Genomic DNA, 24136 nt, shown 5'->3' with positions numbered 1-24136 from the left:
TCATGACCATTTGTTTAGGTATTGTCTATAACTGCCTTCTTGCTACAGTGGCAGAATTGAGTAGTTGAGACAGAGACCATAGAGCTGGGAAAGCACAAAATACTGACTAGCTGACCCTGTGAAAAAAAGTTTGTACCAGGTTGTGGGTATTATAGAGGGCACCGATTGCATGGAGCACTGGGTGTGGTGAAAAAATAATGAATACTGTTTTTCTGAAAATAAACAAATTGAAAAAAAAAAAAAAAAAAAGGTTGCCAACCCCTGATCAGAGACAACAGTCTTCACCTTTGTGCCACTTCAACCGTCTGAGGAAGACCTATAAACCCTTCTCAGAATAATATTTTTAATTGCATCAAACAAAATACTTAGGATCAAAAAAGATACCAATTATATTGAAACACAGATCTAAATAATAAAAATTATGATTATGATAATAAGACACACATCTTTACTAATATATTAAGTAATAATACCTAGCAATGCATTTAGTAAGTACAATTATTTTAAAGTAGTGATAAGCATGACTGGAACCCTGAGATATGTGTAACAGTTGTAACGGGATAAGAACATACTTGTGATTCCATCAGTGACAAAGCCACAGGAACTGCTAATACAACTGTGCTTTGTTGACCACATTCATATTGGAAGGGAACATTAAGTTTCAGTTGATAAGCTAAGAATGTAATTTTTGTCCAACCAAAGACCAAGGACCCCTTTAATTCTCTTCATGGGCCCCTTGGGAATCTACACACTACAGATGAAGAGAAGAGACATGATCCCACATTATCCAGGGCGAACACAAAAGGGGAAGAGAAAACCTCACACACGGAAGAGCCTCTGATTCTCTGTCCATTTTGCAGACTGGTTTTATGCAGGATTTGCTCCGTACTAAAATGAATTGCCAAGAAAAGTACAAAACCACTAAGTAGTCAGAGATTAAAAAAAAAAAAAAAAAGATGCATTATTTGACCTTCAACTTCAGCCTTCTTTCTTTAAGAATTGGTTCAACCCAACCAAACGACAAACAGATGGATAGAATGGGGTGATGATAAACTCAGCTCGCAATGTGTCCCAAGCAGGACAACTGGAGAGCACACTTTCATTGACAGTTTACAAATGGTTCCCAATGCAGTTGCACAAGAACTCAGTTTATGTGACCTTCCGTCAATCTGACCAGGGATTACATCAGGGTAACTCATGGTAGGAAGGATGGAATCCTTAAGGGATTGAATCGTAAAACTGTAGGTCAGACCTCTGCAAAAACATTCAGGACCATCCTTCCCTTTGAGCCTACGTGGAGGAACTTGCTGGCTTCCAGAATGGCTGGGATCAGGCCTTAGTCTGGAAGGTAGTGCTAAGATCTTGGATTTGGAAACTAAAGATAAGAAAAAGGAATTTTTTTGTGAAGGGCCACTTGTTAATATGAAATCTCAGCTGACATCAAGCAAGCCCATTCTTGCTTATTTCTAATTCTGGTGGTGGTGGTAAAGAAGGCTTATACTTAAAGGATGCAACTTCCTCAACACTTCTTGAAAGGAAAGGAAGATTTCTCCTTTTTTTCCCCATTATTCACCAAATTAATTAATTGTATAAGAACAATTCTTTAGGGACGCCTGGGTGGCTCAGTTGGTTAAACAGCTGCCTTCGGCTCAGGTCATGATCCCAGCGTCCTGGGATGGAGTCCCACATCGGGCTCCTTGCTCCGCAGGGAGCCTGCTTCTTCCTCTGACTCTGCCTTCCACTCTCACTCTGTCTGCCTATGCTCGCTCTCGCTTGCTCTCTCTCTGACAAATAAATAATAAATAAAATCTTTAAAAAAAAAAAAAAAAAGAACAATTCTTTAAATATTTTAAGCTCTGTGCTTTTGGGGGTAGGAAAACCAACACATGGCTACATCACTGTTAAATATTGTAGCTGTTTGCCCAATTATTGCTATAAATTCTAGTAAAATGCTATGAAAAAAGTTGGCAATTTACTTACATATTATGAAGAGCTCCAAAACACAAGTTATAATTCAATATGAAATAATATAACAAGGGGAATTTCCAAGTTAGTTTTGCAGTTTGTATTATTTGAAGCATTGCCATCTACTGATACTCCTTTAATGATAAGAAAACAAAAGCAATAAATAACTTGGGATAGGGGGAGAGGAGAGAGATGTACGGTCAGATCCATGTTGAGTTTTGCCTGACTTACGCTACTGTAGTTAGTAAGGTGTGTTGTGGCCTCTGAGATTAGTGGTAAAGGATTCAATGATCCCCCTGCCTCCAGTTTTTGTGTCAATACATTTCCATTTCCATGTGGCTTAGGGCAAAGAAAAGAACCAACATTAAAAAAAAAATCTTCCATAAGCTACCTCTCTAAGTGCTGCACAGAAAGCTTTTCATCCTCCCAAGCCACCCCCGGTAGCCACTGTCATTATCCATGCTTTACAGTGGCCGAAAGTAGGGCTCAGAGAGCTTGAGGAACTTGTGCAACATTCCAGCTAGTTTGGGTATTCTCTAAATGCAATCCCATGATGCTGCTGTGTCCAAATGTTCACCAGCACCTATGCGATGTGTGGTGTGTTCACCCCAGCCTAGGTGCTAGGTTCTACAAAGGAGAGCAAGTCAAGATGTTGTCCTCACGTCCTGCTGAGGAGGACAACCTTGGGCAAGTAATTAACTACAAGTGTGCGGAGTGTCGCATGGAAATGTTACGGGTGTACCTAATCTTGTCTAGGGAGGGGGCAGGGTTTCAAGGAAGGCTTCCTGGAGGAGGTAGTACTTCAGCAGGGTTCCTGAAGAATGAAGAAGAGTTAGTCAGGTAAAGGGGCAGAAGAACTATCCTGGCAGAGAATGGCAAACATAAAGACTTCTAACCAGGAAAGAACAGGGCTCTATACAAAAGCAGAAGATACATATCTCCAAAGCCATAATAACAATGGTTCACACTGACAGAGCACTTTTGTGTGCCTGGAACTGTTTTGTACATTTTGTGAGCATCAATGCATTTCATCTCACAACTCCATGAGGCAAATGAACTATTACCCCCATTCTTATGTCAGAGGCAAAGAGAAGTTAAATAATCCACTTAAGCTGACACAGCTTGAAAGTGGTCGGAGGGGTGGGGGGTTTGGACCAGGGATCTCGCTCTAGAGCTGATGCAGTACTCACCTTTGTCATGAGAACAGCAGCCAGAGTCACTGGGGTTTAGAGGGCAGATGGTCCAGACTGATTTTATACGTAAGGAAGCTAAGAAATGGAATTGAGCAATTTGTGCCCAAGTTTAGAGGCCAGCTCCAAGCTATGTCTTCTAATCCCACATCTGAACAAATTCTAACTTGAAAGAGGAAACCAAGAATTGGATACTAAGTCTCAATTCTTTCTTTATTAAGTTTTTAATTCCAATATAGTTACCATACCGTGTTATATTAGTTTCAGGTGTACAATATAGTGATTCAACATGTCCATACAAGAACCAGTGCTCATCACAACAGGTGCATGCCTTAATCCCCATCACCTGTTTCACCCATCCCCCAACCCACCCACCTCCCCTCTGGTAACCATGAGTTTGTTCTCTAAAGTCTCAATTCTAAATGAGAAACTTTAACCTTCAGAATCTGTGACCTTGACCATGAGTCAAATCACATCATTCCTTAAAACTACTCAAGGAAAATCCATAATCCATTCAGCTTCTATTCTGAATCCCAGATTTCATCTTCATTTTAGAAACAGCCTTTACAAGGTAACTTCCTGTGAGCAAACTAATTAAATTCATTTGTTACTTGCAGATTAAGGAAGAGTTTTTGATGGGATGGAAAGACAGATGACTTTGACAAAAATATCAATTTGTGAAATAATTTTTAAAATCCATCCAAGTGTGTATGACCTTAAGATTCTCAAGGAAAACCAATCTGTAGGCACTGTGATCAGCTTAGAAGCAGCCCTGTGTGAAGATGAATTTTGCAAGTCTTATTATGGAAGGCATCTGCAACAGACCAGGGAATTACTTAAGTAGAAAGGTGTGAAAGAGAAAAGAGGAAACACACTGCTTTTTCTCCTTTATTAGTATAACTATCTTGGGCTGAGATTGAGATCAACACTTCTTGACCAATGTCCTTAACACATACATAGAATATTTTGAACTTTCACATGGACTCCAAATAAGCCAGTGATGACTTTTTTATTAAAAAGAGCCACTATCACTCATATGTGGAATTTAAGAAACAAAACAAATGAGGGAAGGGGGAGAAAGGAGGGGGGCAGACCAAGAAACAGATTCTTAACTATAGAAAACTGATAGCTGCCAAAGGGGAGGTTGGTGGGGGGCTGAGTCAAGAGGGTGACAGGAATAAAGGAGGGCACTTGTGATGGGCACGGAGTGATGTATGGAAGTGCCGCATCACTATATTATACACCTGAAATGAACAGTACACTCATGTTAGTGTTGGAATTTGAATAAAAACTTAAGAAAACATAACAGCCACTGAAAGCTTTATCTACCCTTTCCAGCAACTGTCAATGCAAAGCTTGAATAATTTTAACCCATCATGTCACACATATGGGAAAAACTATACTTAAGTTAAATGAAAACTTTAACCCACCTGACATAGCATACGTGGGGCGTGGCACCCCAACTGGAACATCAGAGATAAAGAATATTTTTCCAGGCCTTTCCTTTTCATTGCCACCATAATATATATTTTTTGCTTATGAGAAAGGCACTTACCCTGGGGAAATTCTTAGGCAGAAGGAGAAAAGTTTCTCAGATATTTATAGCCAAAATATTTCAAATCATAGGTAGCTATATTTATGCTTGGTTCTTATAAACAGTAAGTATTGCTGCCCCCAAAGAAATTTTCAGTATCACTTTAGAAAAAGAAAATTCTCCACCACCTCAAATGCAAGACTTTTTTGTTTTAAAAAAGCAGATAAAAGTTTTAAAAACACTGCAAAATATCTTACAGCATATAGGCTTACTAGAATCTGCCTCTTCAAATCTTTTCTACACTGATTAAATATTTTAAAAATCTACTTTTAGCAAGGAAGTGAAAAAATAACCCTCGGGCCAACTTCGGGGGGAGATCAGAAGATTACGTTCATCTAAAGCTTCATCCTCCCTGAGCCAGAGACCAAGTCACTGAGAGCACTGCTTCAGGGAGTCACCCTACGAATGTCCTCCATTTTAAGGAGGCAGAAGTTGGATGAGAAATAAGAAATTTGCTTGGTCTTAAGCCTATGACTCAAGAGAGCACCATAAATACATAATGCCCACTTGAAATATCACCAAAACCAGCAAACATGTAGTCAGAACCCCCATACTCTGGCCCAGTATAATTGCTGTGGTTAATCTTTTACCAGCCAGTTAAATGCCTCTTTAAAAGTTTTTGACAATTTCTTAACAATGCCTTTGAAACTGTCATCCTCACTGAATAAGAAGAACAACCGATGTATAAGTGCCTACCAAGGCAGAGGGAGGCAGGAGAAGCACATCTTCCAGAGACAGGACTTACAGGGGAACTGAAATCTGAAGATAACTCAGGAGCCTGATTTCTACAGTTTCTGAGTCTCGGTTCCCAAAGGCCTGCCTCTTGGCTACAATAAGAAACTTTCAGCTCACACAAAAGCTGGTCCCAGATGTTTGTGCATATGGGAGTTATCTGGGCAAAAGGAAATGAATGTTAACATGAAGCAAACCTTTCTGGGGAAAATAGAATAATGACTAAAGACCCCCCAAAAGCTTTTCATACTAATTGTAGTGTCTGATTTAGAGCTCACAAAGCTCTCTCTAAAGATATCTGTGAGCACTCACTGGAATGGGATAGGCTCTGAGATGTTTACAAATGAATATGGGGATTTATTCTGTGGCCAAACATTAAATACCACAACAAGCTGTGAAAGCTTTCATTCTGGAACAACAGCAAACAGCAGCCCAAGATGAGGCCTCACGGTTCCTTCCCAGCAGGGATCTCGGAGGGCTGGGCCTATGCGCCCACTGTCTCAGAAGGCGAATAACAGACATGAAAGGGACATGTAGGGTTTCACAAAAAGAGCACTTCACTAGAAGTCAGGATATTTCTGATTGTGTTTCTGTCCCCAACCCGTCATTTTTACCTTGGCAAAGCAATTTAAGCACTTGAGCCTCAATTTCTTTCTTTGTAAAAGGGAAATCATGGTGTGGAGGGAAGAAAATGAATAGCCATTAAATGTCTATGATGTAGAAACACTTTGTAAAGACTGTAGCCAACAATACTGCAATGAGGGTTACAGCAGCTTGCTATTACAGAGGAGGACATGGAGGTTCTGAGGTAAAATCATTTGACCAGAGTCAAAAATTCTGCTCTGAATGCTAAAGTGCATTTTTCTTGGTAAAGAAGGAGAATTATTAAACGTAGTTACATAACACCCCCTATATACTGTACACTCTCATAGGTGTTAACATCTACAAAGCTCTTTCTCCTATGGGATTGCAGCCAATCCTCCTGACCACACACTGTAAGGCTGGAAAATTATGACCCGTATACTGCAGATAAGGACTGGAGGTCAATGTTTGGGGGGCCCACATCACCTCCCTTTGTCCCACTTCTGGTTTCAGCAGCAGCTGCAGTGTGGACCTCTCCCTTGGACAGGCAAGTCTGAGAGCAATTCTGCATACTTCAGGAAGAGTTCAGTGAAATCAACCCCCATGGAAGACCTTGTTGCCTGCAGAAGTGACTTCAGGGACACAGTTATACATCCTCCTTCCCTGTCTCCCTCTCCCCACCTTCTCATTCTTGTTTCCAAATAAAATAACCAATGTGCTCTCAAACCCCTGTATCTGGCCAGCCTGTGGGGGGACCCCAAACTCTGAGAGGCGCTGAGATTTCAGGACAGGAAGTGACTCACACCTGGCTTCCGGGCTGGCAAGTGATGATGAAAGAGCTTTCTTCCAGTTCTTCTGGTTCTAAACTCAATGAATCCCTTTCATTGTCCACATTCAGTAGGGTACACGGGTTAAGAAACTGCAATTTCTACCTTTTGCCAGTATGTCAGACTTAAAACCAGTTTTCAAAATACATGCTTTAGCACAACATTAAAAATAAATGATAACCATCATATTTTCTGGGGGCTACATAGATGCCCTGCTGGGCTACCATGAAAAATTTTGCATTTCCCCAAATTTCAAAGTATTACATTTTGCTTTTCTGGTGCTAGACAACTGCATTAGAAATGTTAAGTTCTGGGGCGCCTGGGTGGTACAGTGGGTTAAAGCCTCTGCCTTTGGCTCAGATCATGGTTCCAGGGTCCTGGGATTGAGCCCCGCATCGAGCTCTCTGCTCTGCGGGGAGCCTGCTTCCTCCTCTCTCTCTCTCTGCCTGCCTCTCTGCCTACTTGTGATCTCTGTCTGTCAAATAAATAAATAAAATCTTTAAAAAAAAAAAAAAAGAAAGAAAGAAATGTTAAGTTCCCCTTAGAGTTTTAAGAATGAGCAAGCTGAAGTTTTAGGACTCTCAGTGCTTCATGTTTAACTACTACCAGAAACAGGATTAGAATCTTTTCTACCCCAGGCACACTCAGGCTTTGCCTGCCAAATTTGTTCAGTGGAGGGCTAGTAGATAATCCTCGATAATGAGCATTGGTCTGGAGCTCTCCAGTGGGCGTCCTTTTCCCCATCTCATTTTCCCAGCATCTGCTTTGCCCCTTTTACATTAAGAGCACCACAATTTTCCTTGGAGGAAACAACCCTTCTGAACTCTCTCAATCCATGTACTTTGGTGTAAATAACCCACCAGGCCCTAGTTCCAGAGCTCAGAATATGAGCAAATGTCTGATCAATTAGTGTAGCCTCTTCCCTGGCCATAGTGGTTGGCTCAGAGAGAAGGAACCCAAGACTGGCCAGTTAGAGTGGACACTGAGACTCCAATGGGCCCACTGAGAAATGGCCACTCTTTTCCAGGGGGGAGTTACGCTAGAGGATGGCAAGTCTTTGGTGTCTGGCAGCCATCTTGCCACCACACCAGAAAAGCCTACTTGAAAAGGCAGCCAATAAAGGAGAAAGCATAGCACAGAGATGGATGGAGACAAACGGCTGCTTTGGCACATATCAGATCCTCCCTGAACCTAGGTTTTCCACTGGACTTGAGAGTCCCAGCAGTCACCACATTCCTGCCTCATCTTCTAGGCTTCTGCCACCTGTTAGTCAACAAGTCCTGCCTGAAATGAGCTCTGTCCTCAGGCATTAAAGGGACTCAGAGCAGCACTTCTCTGAAGAAACAAGGATCTGTTTTCCACTACAGATGAGAAGGCTAGGAAGTCAAGACACAAAGCAGGGCTAATCAAAATCTTGGCAGAATCATTTTGTCCCAGCTTCAGATAGCTTCGGGAATGAGGTGCTGAACTAGTCTCTTTATGGATCCACGAAGCAGCAGGCCTTCGACAAACACCACCACCTTTACTGGAGGGAACACTAATTCCCCAGACCCGTGTGCATCCGCCAGCTGCTTCGGTTCACTCTCTAACTCAGCTAGAGCTCAGAGGAAGGGCCTTAGATTAGGAACTCCTTTTGTTTGGTGTGTGCATGTATGTGTGTGAATGGGGGGGGGGGGGGGGGGAGGGGAAGGCACATGTGTGCCTTCTTTTTGTTTGTTTATTTTTGTTTACAATTATATAGCAGCATTGAGAATCCATATTTTTCTATCTGTAAGATTTTGGAAGAATTCCTCATTATTCTTCTACCTTCTGATAAGCTAAGTAACAAGAACTTGAGAGGTAGATAAAAGAAAAAAGCGGAAACCAAACCAAGACACCTGCCTCATGGCATTAAGGATGTGGAGGAAACAATGACTTCTATTTGTTTGTTTTTCCCCTTCCTCAAGAAAAATCACCACCAAATATTTAAACTTCAGGTATAACGTTCCAAAGCCAGGGAGGCAAGTTTCAAGCTTGAAATGTGGGCAGGTGTGTTGGCAATGATGCCTAGGGAGTTTTCAGAGCCTAGAATAGTCCTGATGGTAGAGGGGAGAAGAGGAAGACGTAGGGTGAGCACTGGGTTTACCAGATGACCTGGGTCTGAAGAGGTGTGGGGATAGGCGCTGGCCTGGGAAGAGAGTATAAATATAGGTCTTTAAGCCTTTGGCTTCTCTTAAATACACATGCAGTGGAGACAACTCTCCACATAGTATTCTGTCATGTTTGGAACACTTGAGGTCAATACATACTGTTTTTGAGTGTGACACACAAACTTACCTGATGAATTCCACAGAATAGTACTGAATCGGGGAGCTTCCTTCACTCTTTCCAGGTTTCCAAGACAGGGCCACCTCAGAATCTGAGACCACAATGACGTGTGGCTGCTGGGGTGCTGTCGGAGGCAGGCAGGAATCTAGGTGGGACAGCAAACACTTAAGAGTTGACTTTGTGGTGGTCTTACTGCTGAAGATGTTTAATATATAAAAAGCACATGTGCTTCCTACAGTTTAAACATCTCTATTCAGTATGGTCATTGGGGAATGTATATGTTATGGTGAATGCTGTGAAGTGTGTAAACCTGGCAATTCACACAGACCTGTACCCCTAGGGCTAATAATACATTATATGTTAATAAAAAAATTAAAAATTAAAAAAACAAAAACAGAAACATCTCTATTCAGAACAACCTCCAAATCCAAGCCAAACAAACACAGAAAAATATACCATGTAACATTTGAAATGAGAACAGGGCTTCCCTCCTTCCCTCAATGCCCTGGCTGAAATCTAACTAAATTAAGACCACGCCATCAGCTCTGGGACACACAATAGTGCATACCCTTTAAAATCCTCAACTAAACTTCCACCTCCTAGTAACCTTCCATCTCTGTTTGCATGTTGGAATGGACACTTGCAAGGAAAATGAAATGCATAACATTACTGTCACTCAAGTTCAATTTTGTGCGTGTGTGAGTGTGTGTGTGTGTGTGTGTGTGCATATGTGAGTGCACATGCATGTGTGTGTGCGTATGTTGCCCCAGCCATCAGAACGCATACCAGTGGTAGGATGTTTGGGACATGCCCTCCCACCATCATGTGTAAAGATGTAAGAGTCACCCACAATCTTATCGCCCCTAGGAAACTGCTATTACTATTTTCATATCCAGAGTTTCACATCTCCTAGCCTTTACTCACACTATTGCTTATGCCGGAAACATTTTTTCTTACTGTCTCTCCTAGAGGAATCCTATGTAGTTTTCAAACTTTGGGCCAAAAATATGGATCTTTCTAAAATCTTCCCTCAGCCTATGTATTGAGGTCAGGAGGAGGGCTCCCTCCTGAGTGCTCCAGAGCCCGCTCAGATGGCCTGGAGCTGCTCACCTACCATCTGCTTCTCCCTCCACAATGAGCTTGTGAACTGTGATGATGGAGCCACCTTTGTCCCCCAGTGCCCAGCAAAGTGCCACTTTAATGCACCATTGTTGGGTTCCCTTTGCCTATAAAATCTCCTCTCCCACTCTCCTTCCTCCCCTTCCTGATTCCCCCTTACTGGTCAGTCATTTTCCCAGGGAATTCTCACCTCACTCCTGCATGGGATCTCCCTTTACATGTTCTTACAGCACTAAATAGCATTTTCCACCATCCATGACTACACCTTAACTAGGTAATGTCTTGACCCACCCCACTAAGTTTTGAGAGGACAAAGGCTGTGCCTGTTTTGGTTCATCACCAGAGCCTCGCACAGTGCCTGGCACACAGAAGGTCATCATTGGTATACACTGAATGAAGGGATGAGTGAATGGCATCCATTGCTTTTCTACACTTAATGAATTGAACCCATTTTACCTTGGGGCAAAGTGGTAACATGCTGAGGAGAGCTAAGCCGCCCTTTGCCAGTCTGGCTATAAGCTGCTATGCTCACTCGATATTCAGTGCCTGGTTTCAAATCTCCGATCACTTCCTCCTGTCAACAACCAAACAGGAAATGCATCAATGACCAGAAGTTCTTTTCAAGTGAACCAGACAATTTCCAGAAGGATTGTACCTCAAGGCCCCTCTGAAACTGCATACCACAGATTTCTTTGCTTTCTCTAGGACTGGCCAAGTTGCAAAGAGGAAAACACCATCACATATTTCCAGAGAGTTACCCTTTACTGGCATCTACACATGGTTCTAGAACAGAGAGACTCAGTCGTCTTATCAGATCTTGCTTTTAACATTTGAGTTCCTTGATCAGAGTACTGAGCTGCTAGAATTCAGGGAATCATCCTTTCCAGGGTTGGATTCCACCAGTTTTTTCTCTCCATTTGCACATTACAGATGTTCAGAGACTAACCACAACAGCAAACTGAGGTCTTGATTTGTACCAGTAAAGAAGGGTCTCAAACTTCGGTTCTCAAATTTTTAGCTGCATCACAATCACCAGGAGGGCTTCTTAAATTGCTGGGCCTACCCTCCTCCTACTCCAGGGTTGCTGATTCAGTACATCTGGGAAGGGACCCGAGAATCTGCATTTCTAAGAAATTTCCAAGTGCTGCTGCAGGTCCAGGAACCCCACATTGATGAAGGATGTATATGAACTTCACCTGTACCATGTCCCTGACCAGAAGGCCCCAGCTGGAGGCTTTCTGAAAGCATGCTCCACTTCAGGCTTTGGTGAAAGCAACATGTCCCAGGGGCTACAGTGCTAACTAGGAAGTGGGAGTCTGGGCCCCACTGGTCCCAGCACACTACAGTGGAAAGGACACGGGCTTTGGAATCAATGAGTCTTTAGCTTGAATCCTGATTCTGCCACTTATTGCTAGCTGTGGCCTTGAAATTAAATCCCCTGAGCCTCAGTTTCTTCCTCTGTAAAATGGAGATGATATAGAACTGTCTTGCATAGCTGTCATATTTGGGATAATGTGTGTAAAGCAGCTGGGATGAGGAATGTCCTCAAGAAATGGGTTGTCATGACTACTGTCCCGTGTGAGGCCCCTCCTCTTCCCTGCTAACTTACCTTCCACCACTCCTCTGAGGCCCCAACCTTCCCCATGACATCTGATCACCCAGGCCTGAGCTTACTCTACCAAAGGCTGTGTCACTGATCAGTACTTTTAAATATTACAAATCATGTACTCCTATTTTTCCTCTGGGGCTGTTAGCTCCTTGAGAGCAAGGACCCTGCCTTGGACTTCTTCAGAGCCACCTCTGGAGATGATCAGTCATTGCTGCTAAGGAGAATGTGCCTGCTGATCAACGAAACTTTTTAGAAGGATTCAACAAAGACTTATCGAATACTTACTATGGGAGTCCTTAACCCTGAGTGCACATAAGAATCACTAAAAAAAAAAAACACCAATGCCTGGACTCCACTCCAGACCACTTAAATCAGAATCCGTGGAAGGCAGGGCCCCTGGGGATCAGTGTAAAGCTCTCAGCTGAGACAAATGGGCAGCCAGGTACATGAGCCCCGGATGCGGGGCTCGGCTCGCCTCCTGCGCTCTGCATTCCATCTGTTGCCTGCCTTCTCCTGTGACTCCATCCCCTCCCTTCCCTACCGGGTCCTTCTGGGATTACTCACTGTGCTCAAGTCTCTCCCACCTCAAGAACAGTCAAGTATTCTCCAGCACACCTGTGCCCACCTCCTCTCCACAGGAGCAACTTTCTTAAAGGAGCGGCCTCCACTTCTGATTCACCCCTCCCCGGCCTCTCTGCACTAGGAAACTACTGAGATATTCTTGTCCCACAAGGTCACCACACAACTTTGTAGTAAATCCAATGGGGATGATTCTCTGTACTTGACTTTTTGTACCTTTCAGTACTGTTGCCTAGCCTTGCTTCTTAAATTTCTTGGTTCCCTTGGAAGCCATGACGATGCACCTCCTTGGTCTCCTTCTACTTGTCTCATTGCTCCTTCTCAATATCCTCCACCCACTCCCCTTTCTCTGCTTGCCCCACAGGTACTGGTTTTTCCCAGGGAGTCATCCCTTGCCATCTCACCCTCTCACTCTGGCATCTTGCCTGGGTAAGCTCATCTACTACTTCCGCAGCTTCCAGACTACTTTCACTTGACACCTCCCAAATCTGCCTCTCAGCTCTGGCCGCCCTCTTGCTGTCCAGACATGGGTTTGCAACCGCCTCTAGACTATCTCTACCCAACAGCTACCAAGCCGCTAAGGTTCAACATAGCCAAATTTCACCTCATCTTTTCTCCTCCCACTACTGAAAACAGAGCAAGGAATTGCTTCCCATGTTGCCTTCACTCTCTCATAACCCAAAAAACAAATTCTTGACACTCTCCTCTCTGTGTTCACCTCTTCTCTAACCACCATTCAGCCAGTTACCAATACTGTCACTGAGACTTGCTCACGTCACTTGAGTCTGTTTAGGTCATCTCCTCTTCATAGACACTTAAGTCCAAGTCCCCAAATTATGACAGTGGGTTCCGATTCTCGGTTCATTTACACTGCCTACACCACCAGTGTAGACCTTACCTGCTAGAGTTATCTTCCCACACCTCAAATCTGAGCATGTCACTTCCCATTTTATAATCCCCTTAGAATGGCATAGTTGTGTCCCCCTGTTTATCCTTCCAGCACCATCTCATGTCACCTCCTTTCCTTGCATTCTACATTCCAGTCATACATAAGGACTTGGCAGGGCTCAAATTTATGCCATTCAATTCCTTGCCTCTGGGCCTTTGAACCTGCTGCTCATTCTACATGAAATGCCCTTCTCCCCACTCTTGCCTGGCTCACCCCTGCTCATCCTTCATGACTCAGTTCAGCTGAGACATTACCTCATTTCTCTGACCCCCAGCCTCCAGTCTGGTTAGGTGTCCCTCCTCTACGCTTCCCTGGTGTCCTTGGTATATCTCCATCTTAGCACCACTCACCTTAGGTTGTAAGTGTCTGTTTATTTGTCACCTTCTCCCCACCCACTTGAGGGCTGGAGGAAGTTCTTATTCCTCTGGCAACCTAAAGCTTAGTAGAGACGGGTAGCGAATGCTTAAGCAATGCTTTTTTGATGAACGAATGAATAAATGGAGGCAAGAAAGTGAATGAGTGAAAGAAAGAAATACAATCAAGGTGCCCAATATAAGCAGATTACCTCATCGAGAACCAGCTTCTATGACTGACCCCTCCATCTTGATTAACAGCATTGTACCACTGTCCCAGGCCCTGGGGTTGGCAAATCCAGAGACAGGCTGACTTTCTCTTACCCACCTCTCTCCAACCACCTCCACGTGCCTCTCAGACCTGCTCCCTTCCTCCACTTCCTCTGGATCTCGGCCATTTCTACAGGCTCCCTGAGGCTGTCTGCCCCCAGTCCCTCCGCCTCTCCTTTCTGCTCTGCTCCATCTTCTGTGCAGCTGCACAAGGGGGCGTGGCTGAACATATGGACCTCACCCCAAGCCCCCTTCCGGTCCTAACTCCTTGCATCTGTGCATCTCAGTTCCCCTATCTGTCCCCCGGTTCCATGTCAAGTGAGATATTAAGAGACTAGAGGTAGCAGGTGGATAAAAAGCCTCTCACTTCTCTCTCGTCAGCCAGCCATGCCCAGGCTCTTCCATGAGAGCAAAGGTACACTTTCAAACCAATGTCCTCGCAGACTTTTGCTTTAGGATCTTTTCCCCCTGGAAGTCCTTATACTAGAATGACATAGGGGAGGAGCAGCATGGTTATAGATTGTTATAGATATTAGCTCTGAGCCAATAGCAAATATGGCTACTATTACCATGCATTGTGTGTTTTCTCTGTTCCAGGAACATGTAGCCTGATTTAATTCTTTCTTTAGTTCAGTGAAGTAGATACACTCTTTCTTTCATTTACAGAGGAGAAAAGAGAATCCCTGAAAAGTTAATGATTTGCTCAAGAACATAAATTTATTAAGTGGCAAAATGGAGATTTGAACCCTGCTTTGCTTAACTCCAAGGCCCAAATTCTAACTCAAAAATACATGTACAAAAAATTAAAATTTAAATCAATAATAAATACTTATCATAAACACTGAAGATCAGATTATTATTTTAAGAATTTTATTTTATTATGTAAGTTTATGAATTTATTAATTTGTTAATTAAAATAAATTATTTTATTTATATAAGTTTATGTATTTATTAAGAATTTTATTTATGTAAGTTTATAAACTTCCATAAGTTTATGTAATACATAAACTTACATATCAACATACATGTTGATGTTGCTTATGTAGGTCAAAAAGCAAACCCTTTATTAGATATGAAAGATTAGCTCTACCTATAGCCCAGGTATATTCTAATAGGTAGACAGCTAGAAAGTGACCCTCCCAGAGCCAACTATTCCCAGCCTTTTCCTGTTTTGACCAGCTACGTAGGTGGCATAAGGGAGTATGGAACAAGGGCACTGGGGAGCTGGGGTCATGGAAAGAGGAGCTGGACTCAATGACTTAACCATCATTTCTTCCTCTGACATCAATCCTCCCAAATGGAATCTCTCACTGTATTGTGACTAGGGATAACCATTGGGTTCTTTATTAAAATACCATACAATTCCACAAATCTTTCTATTTCCATCTTTAAGTGTTTTATAATTACTTGCATCAAACTACATAAGATACTGTATATGCTTTAAAAAACATTAAAACATTAAAAAACTAAGTGTTTTGTTGCCTGGTGGAAGTTTGAGAACAAATCAAAATGTTTATCTCTCTTGGATTTTATTTTATACAATGTAGTGAGAAGCAGTGAGAGAAACCGCTTTCTTGGAGTAGAGTCCAGAGTGAATTCAGCAGTCTCCATGGACCCCTTCCTACACCTTTTTGGGGGGAATGAAGAGGCAAAGCTGGATACTTCGCTACAAAATAACGTTACTTTGTGTTTGTCTACTCCCTCTTAAAATGCAAAACGTCAAAACCTGCCCCATCTGTCTTCCCAATACCCCCAGTGGTTGTCATGGGATCAGAGAATTTATATCTAAAGAAGAGAAAAGCAAGGCTAGTTAGTTCACTGAATCCAAGATGAAAGCTCAACAACAGAAGTAATGACAATAATGGGTCTGGTTTCCCTCATAAGACACATCATAACCTAATATGCTTCCAACTGCCCAACTCTCACACACAGCATATCAAATTTTCAGGCTAGCACCTTGTTTTTCAGAGGTCCAACTAACTTCTCCACATCTACTGTACCAGTCTCATTCCCCCCATTCAAAGTCTGTGACAGGGATGACTGATTGTCTTCTCATGTCTATTCTCTCCTTTCTTATCATAGAACCCCTGTATATTAGTTGGGCCGTCGCCACTCAAAGACTACATTTCCCAGCATCCCTTGCATCCAGCTGTGGCCATGTGGCTAAAGTCTGTCTAACAGAATTTGAGTTAAAATGCTGAGGGCAATTTCTGAGTTATCCCTTCATAGGAAGGACTGCATTCCCTTTCCTCTTTTCCTCATCTATTGGCTAGAATGTGGATGTGCCAGTGAGCCAATGTGGGCCATGGGAAGGAGGGCTAGAAGGGTTGGCAGAGCAACAAGATGGCAGAGCAATAAGATTCGAGGTCTCTGACAGACAGAAGCCACCAAAATTGGTTATAACCAAACAGGATATATCCTGAAGGAAACATGAATGCACATTTTCTTAGAATCACTATTATCTTGGCATTTTGGACTTTTTGACTTTTATCCTAATCATTATGTGACCCAATGTACAAAAACAATCTGGAGAGCTATGTACACGGAGCCCCTAAAGATGGGACTACTCTTAACTGAATATCTCTTTGCAATGATAAAACCATGCTGAAGGACTCTGGATTTAAATCTCTGACCCCGATTTCAGATTCCACCTTTATTCCCTTTCACGCTATATTTTTCTCCTACTGCTGAAAACCCAGGTTATTTGTTTCCAGAAATGAAGCTAGAGGTCATCCTGTTTGCTAGCCCAGCCAGGGAGCTACTATACTGAAAGGGCATCTAGAGAACAGAGCTGAGAGAAAGCACAAAGTGGGAGAGCACTGGACCAGGAGCCAGGAGACCCAGATTCTGCTGCCCAATAGCTTTGTGATCTTAGAGATGCCACTCTGCTCCTCTGGACCAAAGTTTCAACACCAAAATTCTACGATTGCTCTAAAATGACCTTGTTGGTAGCTAATAACCTTGGATTCAACTTCACAGTTGACTCTACAAGTTGAGACTGGGCCTTAGTTGTGAATATCTAGCATCATTACATGGAAGGCACCAAAGAAAGAGAAAAGTGCTATCTTCTAAACATCTTTCTTTCAGTGGCCCTGAGGAAGGCTATGTGGGCCAGAGTGGTGGTAGGAGTTGGGGGGATTCTGTTGCCTGAGTGGTCCCAGAAAGCTAGAAAGTATCTTCCAGAGTTTCACAGGAAGGGCAGTACTGACTTTGGGGCTATACAAATCTTCCTTGTATGGGTCTGTCCTGTGTACTGCAGGGAAAACAGCCTCCCTGAGGCTTGTCCATGAAAATGTCCATGCTTATGTCCACATGCCCCAGAGGGAACAAAGGAACCCCAGCTGGGAACCATTACTAGGTCATTTTACAGTCAAAAAGAGATTCAAAGGGGTTCAGTAACTTTGTCCAAGATGACCTCTGCTGTGATGACAGAGCTGGGACACCATAACTAGTCTCATGATTCCTGCCTCTGTTTTCTCTCTCTAACCTTGGATAAGACCCAAGTGCAATCATGATTCTGGATCACCAGACCAGTGGACTCCAAAGCAGGATGATGGTGCTTCCCTGTGGGTGAGCAAGACAATATTCTGAGATGCTAGAAGAAAAGAACTTTCTATTTCTGTCTTATCTCCTCCTTTAAGGTTCTGTGGAACATTCTAATGTACATAGTATACTAGTAAAGTAGCATATGTATAATTTATAAATACATGTGAGTGTTCAAATATTTTTTAACAATGATATGAATGATTAGAAAGTGTGGAGCCTACCAGTCTAAACACTTGCTTCTATTTCCAACTCTAAAAAATGACCAAATCGCCCTGCTTTGTTTTACTACTTATTTTTTCCAGGTTGAAACCTGCAGGTTGTTCTAAGAAAAAAGTGTCAAACGCTAACCCAGTCAAAGGCCTCCATTTGGCAAATCATTGAAGGATATAAGCCGACCTGTTTGGCAGTCAATCCAGCAAGTCAAGTGATTTGAGGTGACCTGGCTTCTTGGGAAGGTCTGGAATCCTTAGGGAAAGTGAGGAAAGGAGAAGGAAGGGTGGGGGGAGGGGAACCACCCTGCAGCGGTGTTCAGTCATTTAAATATCTTCTCTCCTTTTCAGTCTTTTTCACCCAGTTATGGAACGGAGCTTAAATTACTTCAACCTTTAAAAATGTTCCCCGTAACCTCACTCTGCTGTGTGAGATGAAGCAGCACAGAGGAGAATAAAAGCGCCTTCTTTCTAAATGATTAAAAATTCACCTGGTATGCTCCGCTGTCCCTGCTCACACTGGAACTAAGCACTCTCCCTCAGGCCTCAATCAGTAAGAGCGAGATGTGGGAAAATCAACATTTTGATGAAAAGAGAACCCCCTGAATCCTGGGTTGGGACAAGGATTTAACTTTTCTGAAGCATACTTACAAAAATCACCCGGTGATCAGACTGTCCCTGCAGAGGAGAAACAAAAACAGAACAACATGAAAGGAAAGGGAAACTTCCAGGTTGCAAATAAACCAGCAGAGCAGCCCCCCCTTCCACAGAGAGACACAGGCAGCGAACACACAGCTTCCGTCTGAGCTCTGTTGCCCCCTCGCTCAGTGCTTGTTCCATGCTAGCTGCAGTACTGAGGGCATCACGGCCGGGACCCTGTTTAGTGATCATACAGGTCAGAGGGTTCCCAAACTTTCTCTGCTGACCGCACCTTTGCTGTCTCAGGAATATTTTTATAGCACCTATGATACCAAAGAAATGCCCAAGTGTTCCATTTATGCTGTAGTTTTACCCAAACAACTTGGTAGTGGTCCTTCACACAGATGTCCCTCTTTCCCTTGAGAAGCTGCAACATTCCGCAGCACCCCCGTGAGTTTGCTGCACAGCCTGGAGCAGCTGGCACAGTTTGGAAACCCCAGATATGCTCCCATGATATAGATACTATTTGGATCCCTGTTCTGTCTACGAGAGAACTGAGGTCCGGTAGGGTTAGCTTGTTGTAATACAGCACACTGAATGCAAGTCCTGAATCCAGAGCTCACTGTTAAACCAGACACTTCCCCTCTTCCTGACTCACTGTCTTTATGTCCTCGCATGATTTCCTCTCTCCATTCTGGGCATTCTGCACCTCCCCCCACTCCCCACCAGAACGCACAAGCACATGGGCATGAACACACACACATGCAGGCTGTCCTCTTGGTTCACACCATTCCTTTTGATTTCAGTGCTCCTCCCTCTCCTGTGCCTTTCTAAAAACTGCTCCTGCTTCAGTGCTCAGCCCCTAGTTGGACCACTTGTTCATATACTAATCTCTCCCTCTTCGAAACTTCGGTCTACTAAGCGGCATGATAATGACATCAGGTCTCACGTTGCTTTCCAACTGCTTATCAACGAGAATGGGATTTTCCCAATAAGACTGAAATCTGCCTGAGAATCGGGACTCTGTGTTATCCTATACTGAGCGTATAGCAGCAACCGTGAAAGTGTGTTGAAATGGGCAAGGCATAATTTGCTAGCATACTCTAATGCCTGGATGTAATTAACAGACAGAATGTATTTAACATAAAGGCAGTGATCCTCAGGAATGATCACTAACATCTATCTGGCTTCTTTACATTTTAAAACCAAAGGCTTTTAAATATACCATTTTATTTGGAACTCACAACAAGTGTAATTATTATACCCCTTCCATGGGAGAAAGGTAAGGCTTAGCCAGGTGAGGGGTCTCTGGCCAAAGTTACCCAATCTGTAAGTGCAGGAAGGATGTCTGGAGGCTCAGGGTGCCTATTTCTCCCCTGGCCCCATGCTTCACCTTTGCACTGCTGGGTCCTCCCCAGAGATGCCAGTGTTCGGGGCAGGATCTCAATTCCATCCAAGTACTAACCAGGCCCGACCCTGCTTAGCTTCCGAGATCAGCCGAGATCGGGCGCATTCAGGGTGGTATGGCCGTAGACAGGATCTCAATTCCAGAGGTACTGCCCAGACTCTAAGACACCTGTCACCGTCACTGTGCCCTCGATGCCTGGACCATGTTGCAGGCTGATAGCTGGAGATACTGTTGGCTCCTTGGCAGGGTCCAGGTGCTTGTTGAAAGTGCTGAGATGAGACACAACCTCAACTCAAGGATTCCTCAGTGGGCTAAGCCGGTCTCCCCTTTGAGGATAAAGTAAACCATAGAGGTTGGGGCTGAGGGCTTCTGGGGCAAATGAGGGCAGCTGGGACCAAAGTCTGAGACTAAAAGTGTATCCTGCAAGAAAGTACACACAAGCTGCAAATGTGTACCTCTTCTTCCTGAAGAGCTTTTGTAAAAACTTAAAATTTAATTTAAAAAAAAAAAACAAAAAGCCAGAGCAAGGCTCAGAAGTCAGCCTCCGCTGGGTTCCAGTGGACGTTGTTCCTCACTAACGTGTGATGTGGGGAGAGTGATTTCACCTGAGAGTGAGTCTCGGCATCCTCGTCAGTAAAATGAAGTCCTAGGATAGTTGTGAAGATTAAATGCGAAAGCGAATGGAAAGCAGGAGGAATCCCGCCTGGCAGGTAGAAGGAGTCCAGGGAGCAACAGCTTCCACGTAGGGCTTCTGCGCCTACAGTGGGCGCGGACTCCGCAGTCGCCAACACCCCCACCGCCGCCGCACTCTGGCCGCCGGGGCTGGATGCTTGCAGAGCAATTCCAAAGGCTCTAGCCTCTTGGAGAATTGTAGTAGAACGGGGCAGCGGGGGGAGGAAAGTGGAGGAAAGAAAACAGAACATGCCTAAGGCAGGAAAATTCACCCACGGAGACCTTGACAGGAAAGAGGAAAAGAAATAGATGGAGAGGCAGTCGCTGGTGAGTGGAAGGACCGGGCACCGGAGCTTGACAAGAAAAATAAACAACTTGGACCGTTTGAATATACATTTCAAATTACATCATTTTCTTCTGCATTGTGTCTCCAGGCACTTGGGAGGATACAGATGGGTCATATTTATTTATAAAGCTTTACGGGGATTTTTAAAAAGTCGGCATCGAACTTCATGAACGAAAAAACAGCTGTAAGGTGGCTGTTTGGGGGGGGCGGGTTGAGTCCAGGATGGATGTGCTTCCCCAGAACCCTTTCTGCACGCGCCTGCCTTTCTGGACACGCAGGCCGAGGCATGTGATGAGAGCGTGTGCGTGAAAATGTGTGTAAGTTCCAGAGGACTATGTACACATGATTATTACATATGACACACACACGATCAGAAATCCTTCTGACTATCGCTGCAACGCCAACCACAGGTGCTCTTGGAGGGGGAGGCCTCGCTGTCTTTACTCACCGGGGCCACGGGGTCCTGGAGCAGCACACGATGCGACCGCTCCTGTAGGGATTTATCCGCGCCCACCTCAGAGTAGAAGACCTGGAAAAGAGGCAGGCATTGGGGTGAGAGCCGGACCAGCACTCCTATAGCAGATCAAAGGCCCGGGGTTCGAGCTCCGGACACAGCCACCAGGGGGTGGGGGGATGGGGCTCTGAGGTGCGCCGCCTCGCTGACCCTGGTTCTACAACAAACACCAGCTCCCCGGTGGCCGGACTAGCACACCCATGAGCCCACAGACACTGGGAGAGAGATGTGTGCCAGTGAAGTGGGAGGAACCCAACAGCTGCTAGTCTTCCCCAAACCTCGACTTTCTCTGGTCATCTTCCATTGTCCCACTTTTTATGTAACAGGAGTTCAGAAACACACTTCTCTGCCTTAAGAAGACAATAGGAGGAGGGCCCATTGTTGGTGACAAGGAGGCAGTAGGGAGTTGCAGATCTGGGTGTTATGGGGGTTCTGTCCCATCTAAAGTGGGCAGCCCAGCTCCAGTGGACTCGGTTCCCCCTTAGGAATGTGGGCCTGGTGTGGCCCACTCTCTGGATATTCCCAGAGCTTTCAGAACTCAAATACTTATTTGAAATCTCCTAACTGCTAAGAGTTCACTCATTTTTAAAAACTTGTTCAAACAAAACACATTGGTGAACCTCTCCTCTGATAGGTAGGAATGCACTCTCTGTCCCCTCCCCCACTTTGCCTGTCCATGCCTTTACTTTATTCCCATGTTTCTGCTTTAGCCTCCGAACTTGACCGTGGGCACTTGGATAGCAGGAACCACATCTTCTACTTAGTTTACATTTTCCCCCTCCCTGAACAGAGTAAGGACTCCATAGATCCTAACAGACTTTCAGGCACTTACAAATACCCTTAAAAGGGAAACATTTGCTCTGGTTTCATGTAAGGAAACCGGGGCAGTGATTAATTGGGGAGGGTTGGTGTCAGCAGGCCCTCTATAGGAGGAGCAAGGGTGGGAAGGGCGTATAGTTACCAGGATGACACCCATGTCTGAGATCACTGGGCCCCAGTACTCACAGTATAGCCGGTGATGGGGCTCCTGGGATGCCTGGGCATTCTCCACTGGATGCTGAGAGCTGTGCAGTTCAAGGCGAACAGCATGATATCCAGAGGAGGCTCCACTTTGCCTGCCCCAAAGCAAAAGAGACTGTCAGAGGTTCTGTCTATTGATGGAAAGATGATACCGCAGGACAGAAATCAGACACCTCTCTGGCATGCCACACCTAATTCAGCTGACTTCACCAGAACTCTGCTGTTCCTTCCCAGCCTGGCAATCGTATGATCCTCAGTCCTTTCTATAACTTCTAGCACCCAGAGGCCAACAAAGGGAAACCAAGCACTTCCGACTTGTCTCTAGGGGCATGGAATGTATCAAAGGAAGATGAATTTCTTTTTTCTTTTTACTTTGTAACATAAATATGTTTTATAAGTATTTTATGTAACTATGTCTCTTTACATAGTTCACTTATTCATATTACAGAACATCTCAAAAATATGGTTAAGTGTGAAATGGAGTTAGAAAACTTCAAATGTTTTACAGTAGCAAACTTCAAATCTTTTACTGTATCCTTATCGTAAATAATTTCATGGTTATAAATAATACATTTTATGTTTATAAATATAACATATGCAGATTGCCAAAATTTAGGAATGAGTCCTGTCAACATTTAAATACAATACTTCCTTTTGGTTACATGTGACTTTTTGTAAGATATCTGTATGTAAATATAGATATGTAGATATAGATATATACATATACATATGTACATATATATTTATGTATATAAAATTTTTATTTTTCTTTATTGTGTTCATTATATAGAATAAATATATATACATATAGTCAAAATTTTAAATCTTATATAGTTATATATATTATATAGTTAGATATATACTTACAGATATAGTGTGTATGTGTATATATATATATATATATACACAAACTGAGAGTATATATTTATCAATCTAATTATTTTTAATGGCTGTAAGTTCTCCTTTATACAGTAATTCCCCCTTACCTGTGCAGGATACTTTCCAAGACCCCCAGTGGATGCCTGAAACCACAGATAGTACCAAACCCTATATATACTATTTTTCCCCTATAAATATATACCTATGATACTTTAATTTATTAACTAGGCAGTGTAAGAAGTTTACAATAATAAAATAGAACGATTATATTAACATACTGCTGTAAAGGTTATATGACTATGGTCTCTCTCAAAATACCTTACTGTAGCATACTCACCCCTCCTTTCATGATAATGAGAGGTGACAAAATGCCTACACAATGAGGTAAAATGTGGCAAATGGCTTAGGCACTGTAATGGAGTGCTAGACTGCTCTTGACCTTCTGATGATGTGTCAGAAGGCAGATCATCTGTGTGCAGACTGGCTGACGGTGGGTAATTGAAATCTTGACGTTGAAACCATAGACAGGTGGGGGACGACTGTACTGCATATGCCGCAATTTACACTCTTTCTCATTCCACTCTTGTTAGACAATTAATTTATTTCCAGTATTTTGCGATTTTAAATAATGTTCCATGACGGGCACCTGGGTGCCTCAGTCCTGCATCAGGCTCCCTACTCAGTGGAGAGTCTGCTTCTCCCTCTCCCTCTACCCCTCCCCATGCTTGTGCTCTCTCATGTGCTCTCTCTCTCTCAAATAAATAAGTAAAATCTAAATTAATCAATCAATCAATCAATCAATCAATCTCCATGAGGGCAAGAAATAG

General features: G+C 43.5%; 1 protein-coding gene across 1 annotated transcript in view; it reads right to left on the bottom strand.

The window, feature by feature from the left end:
* The window catches only part of EGFLAM (EGF like, fibronectin type III and laminin G domains), a 181090-nt gene that overhangs the window by 94772 nt on the left and 62182 nt on the right, over positions 1-24136 (bottom strand). The window contains exons 2-6 of the mRNA XM_059417018.1: positions 22416-22525; positions 21345-21425; positions 18483-18509; positions 10773-10890; positions 9207-9342 (exon numbers count right to left, since the gene is read on the bottom strand). Coding sequence (XP_059273001.1) covers positions 9207-9342; positions 10773-10890; positions 18483-18509; positions 21345-21425; positions 22416-22525 — 472 coding nt within the window. The remainder of the gene's footprint in view (positions 1-9206; positions 9343-10772; positions 10891-18482; positions 18510-21344; positions 21426-22415; positions 22526-24136) is intronic.

Source organism: Mustela nigripes, chromosome 12 (genome assembly GCF_022355385.1).
Source record: "Mustela nigripes isolate SB6536 chromosome 12, MUSNIG.SB6536, whole genome shotgun sequence".
NCBI classification, from domain to species: Eukaryota; Metazoa; Chordata; class Mammalia; order Carnivora; family Mustelidae; genus Mustela; species Mustela nigripes.
Note: the sequence above shows the minus strand (reverse complement) of the source record. Positions and strands in the feature narration are given on the sequence as shown.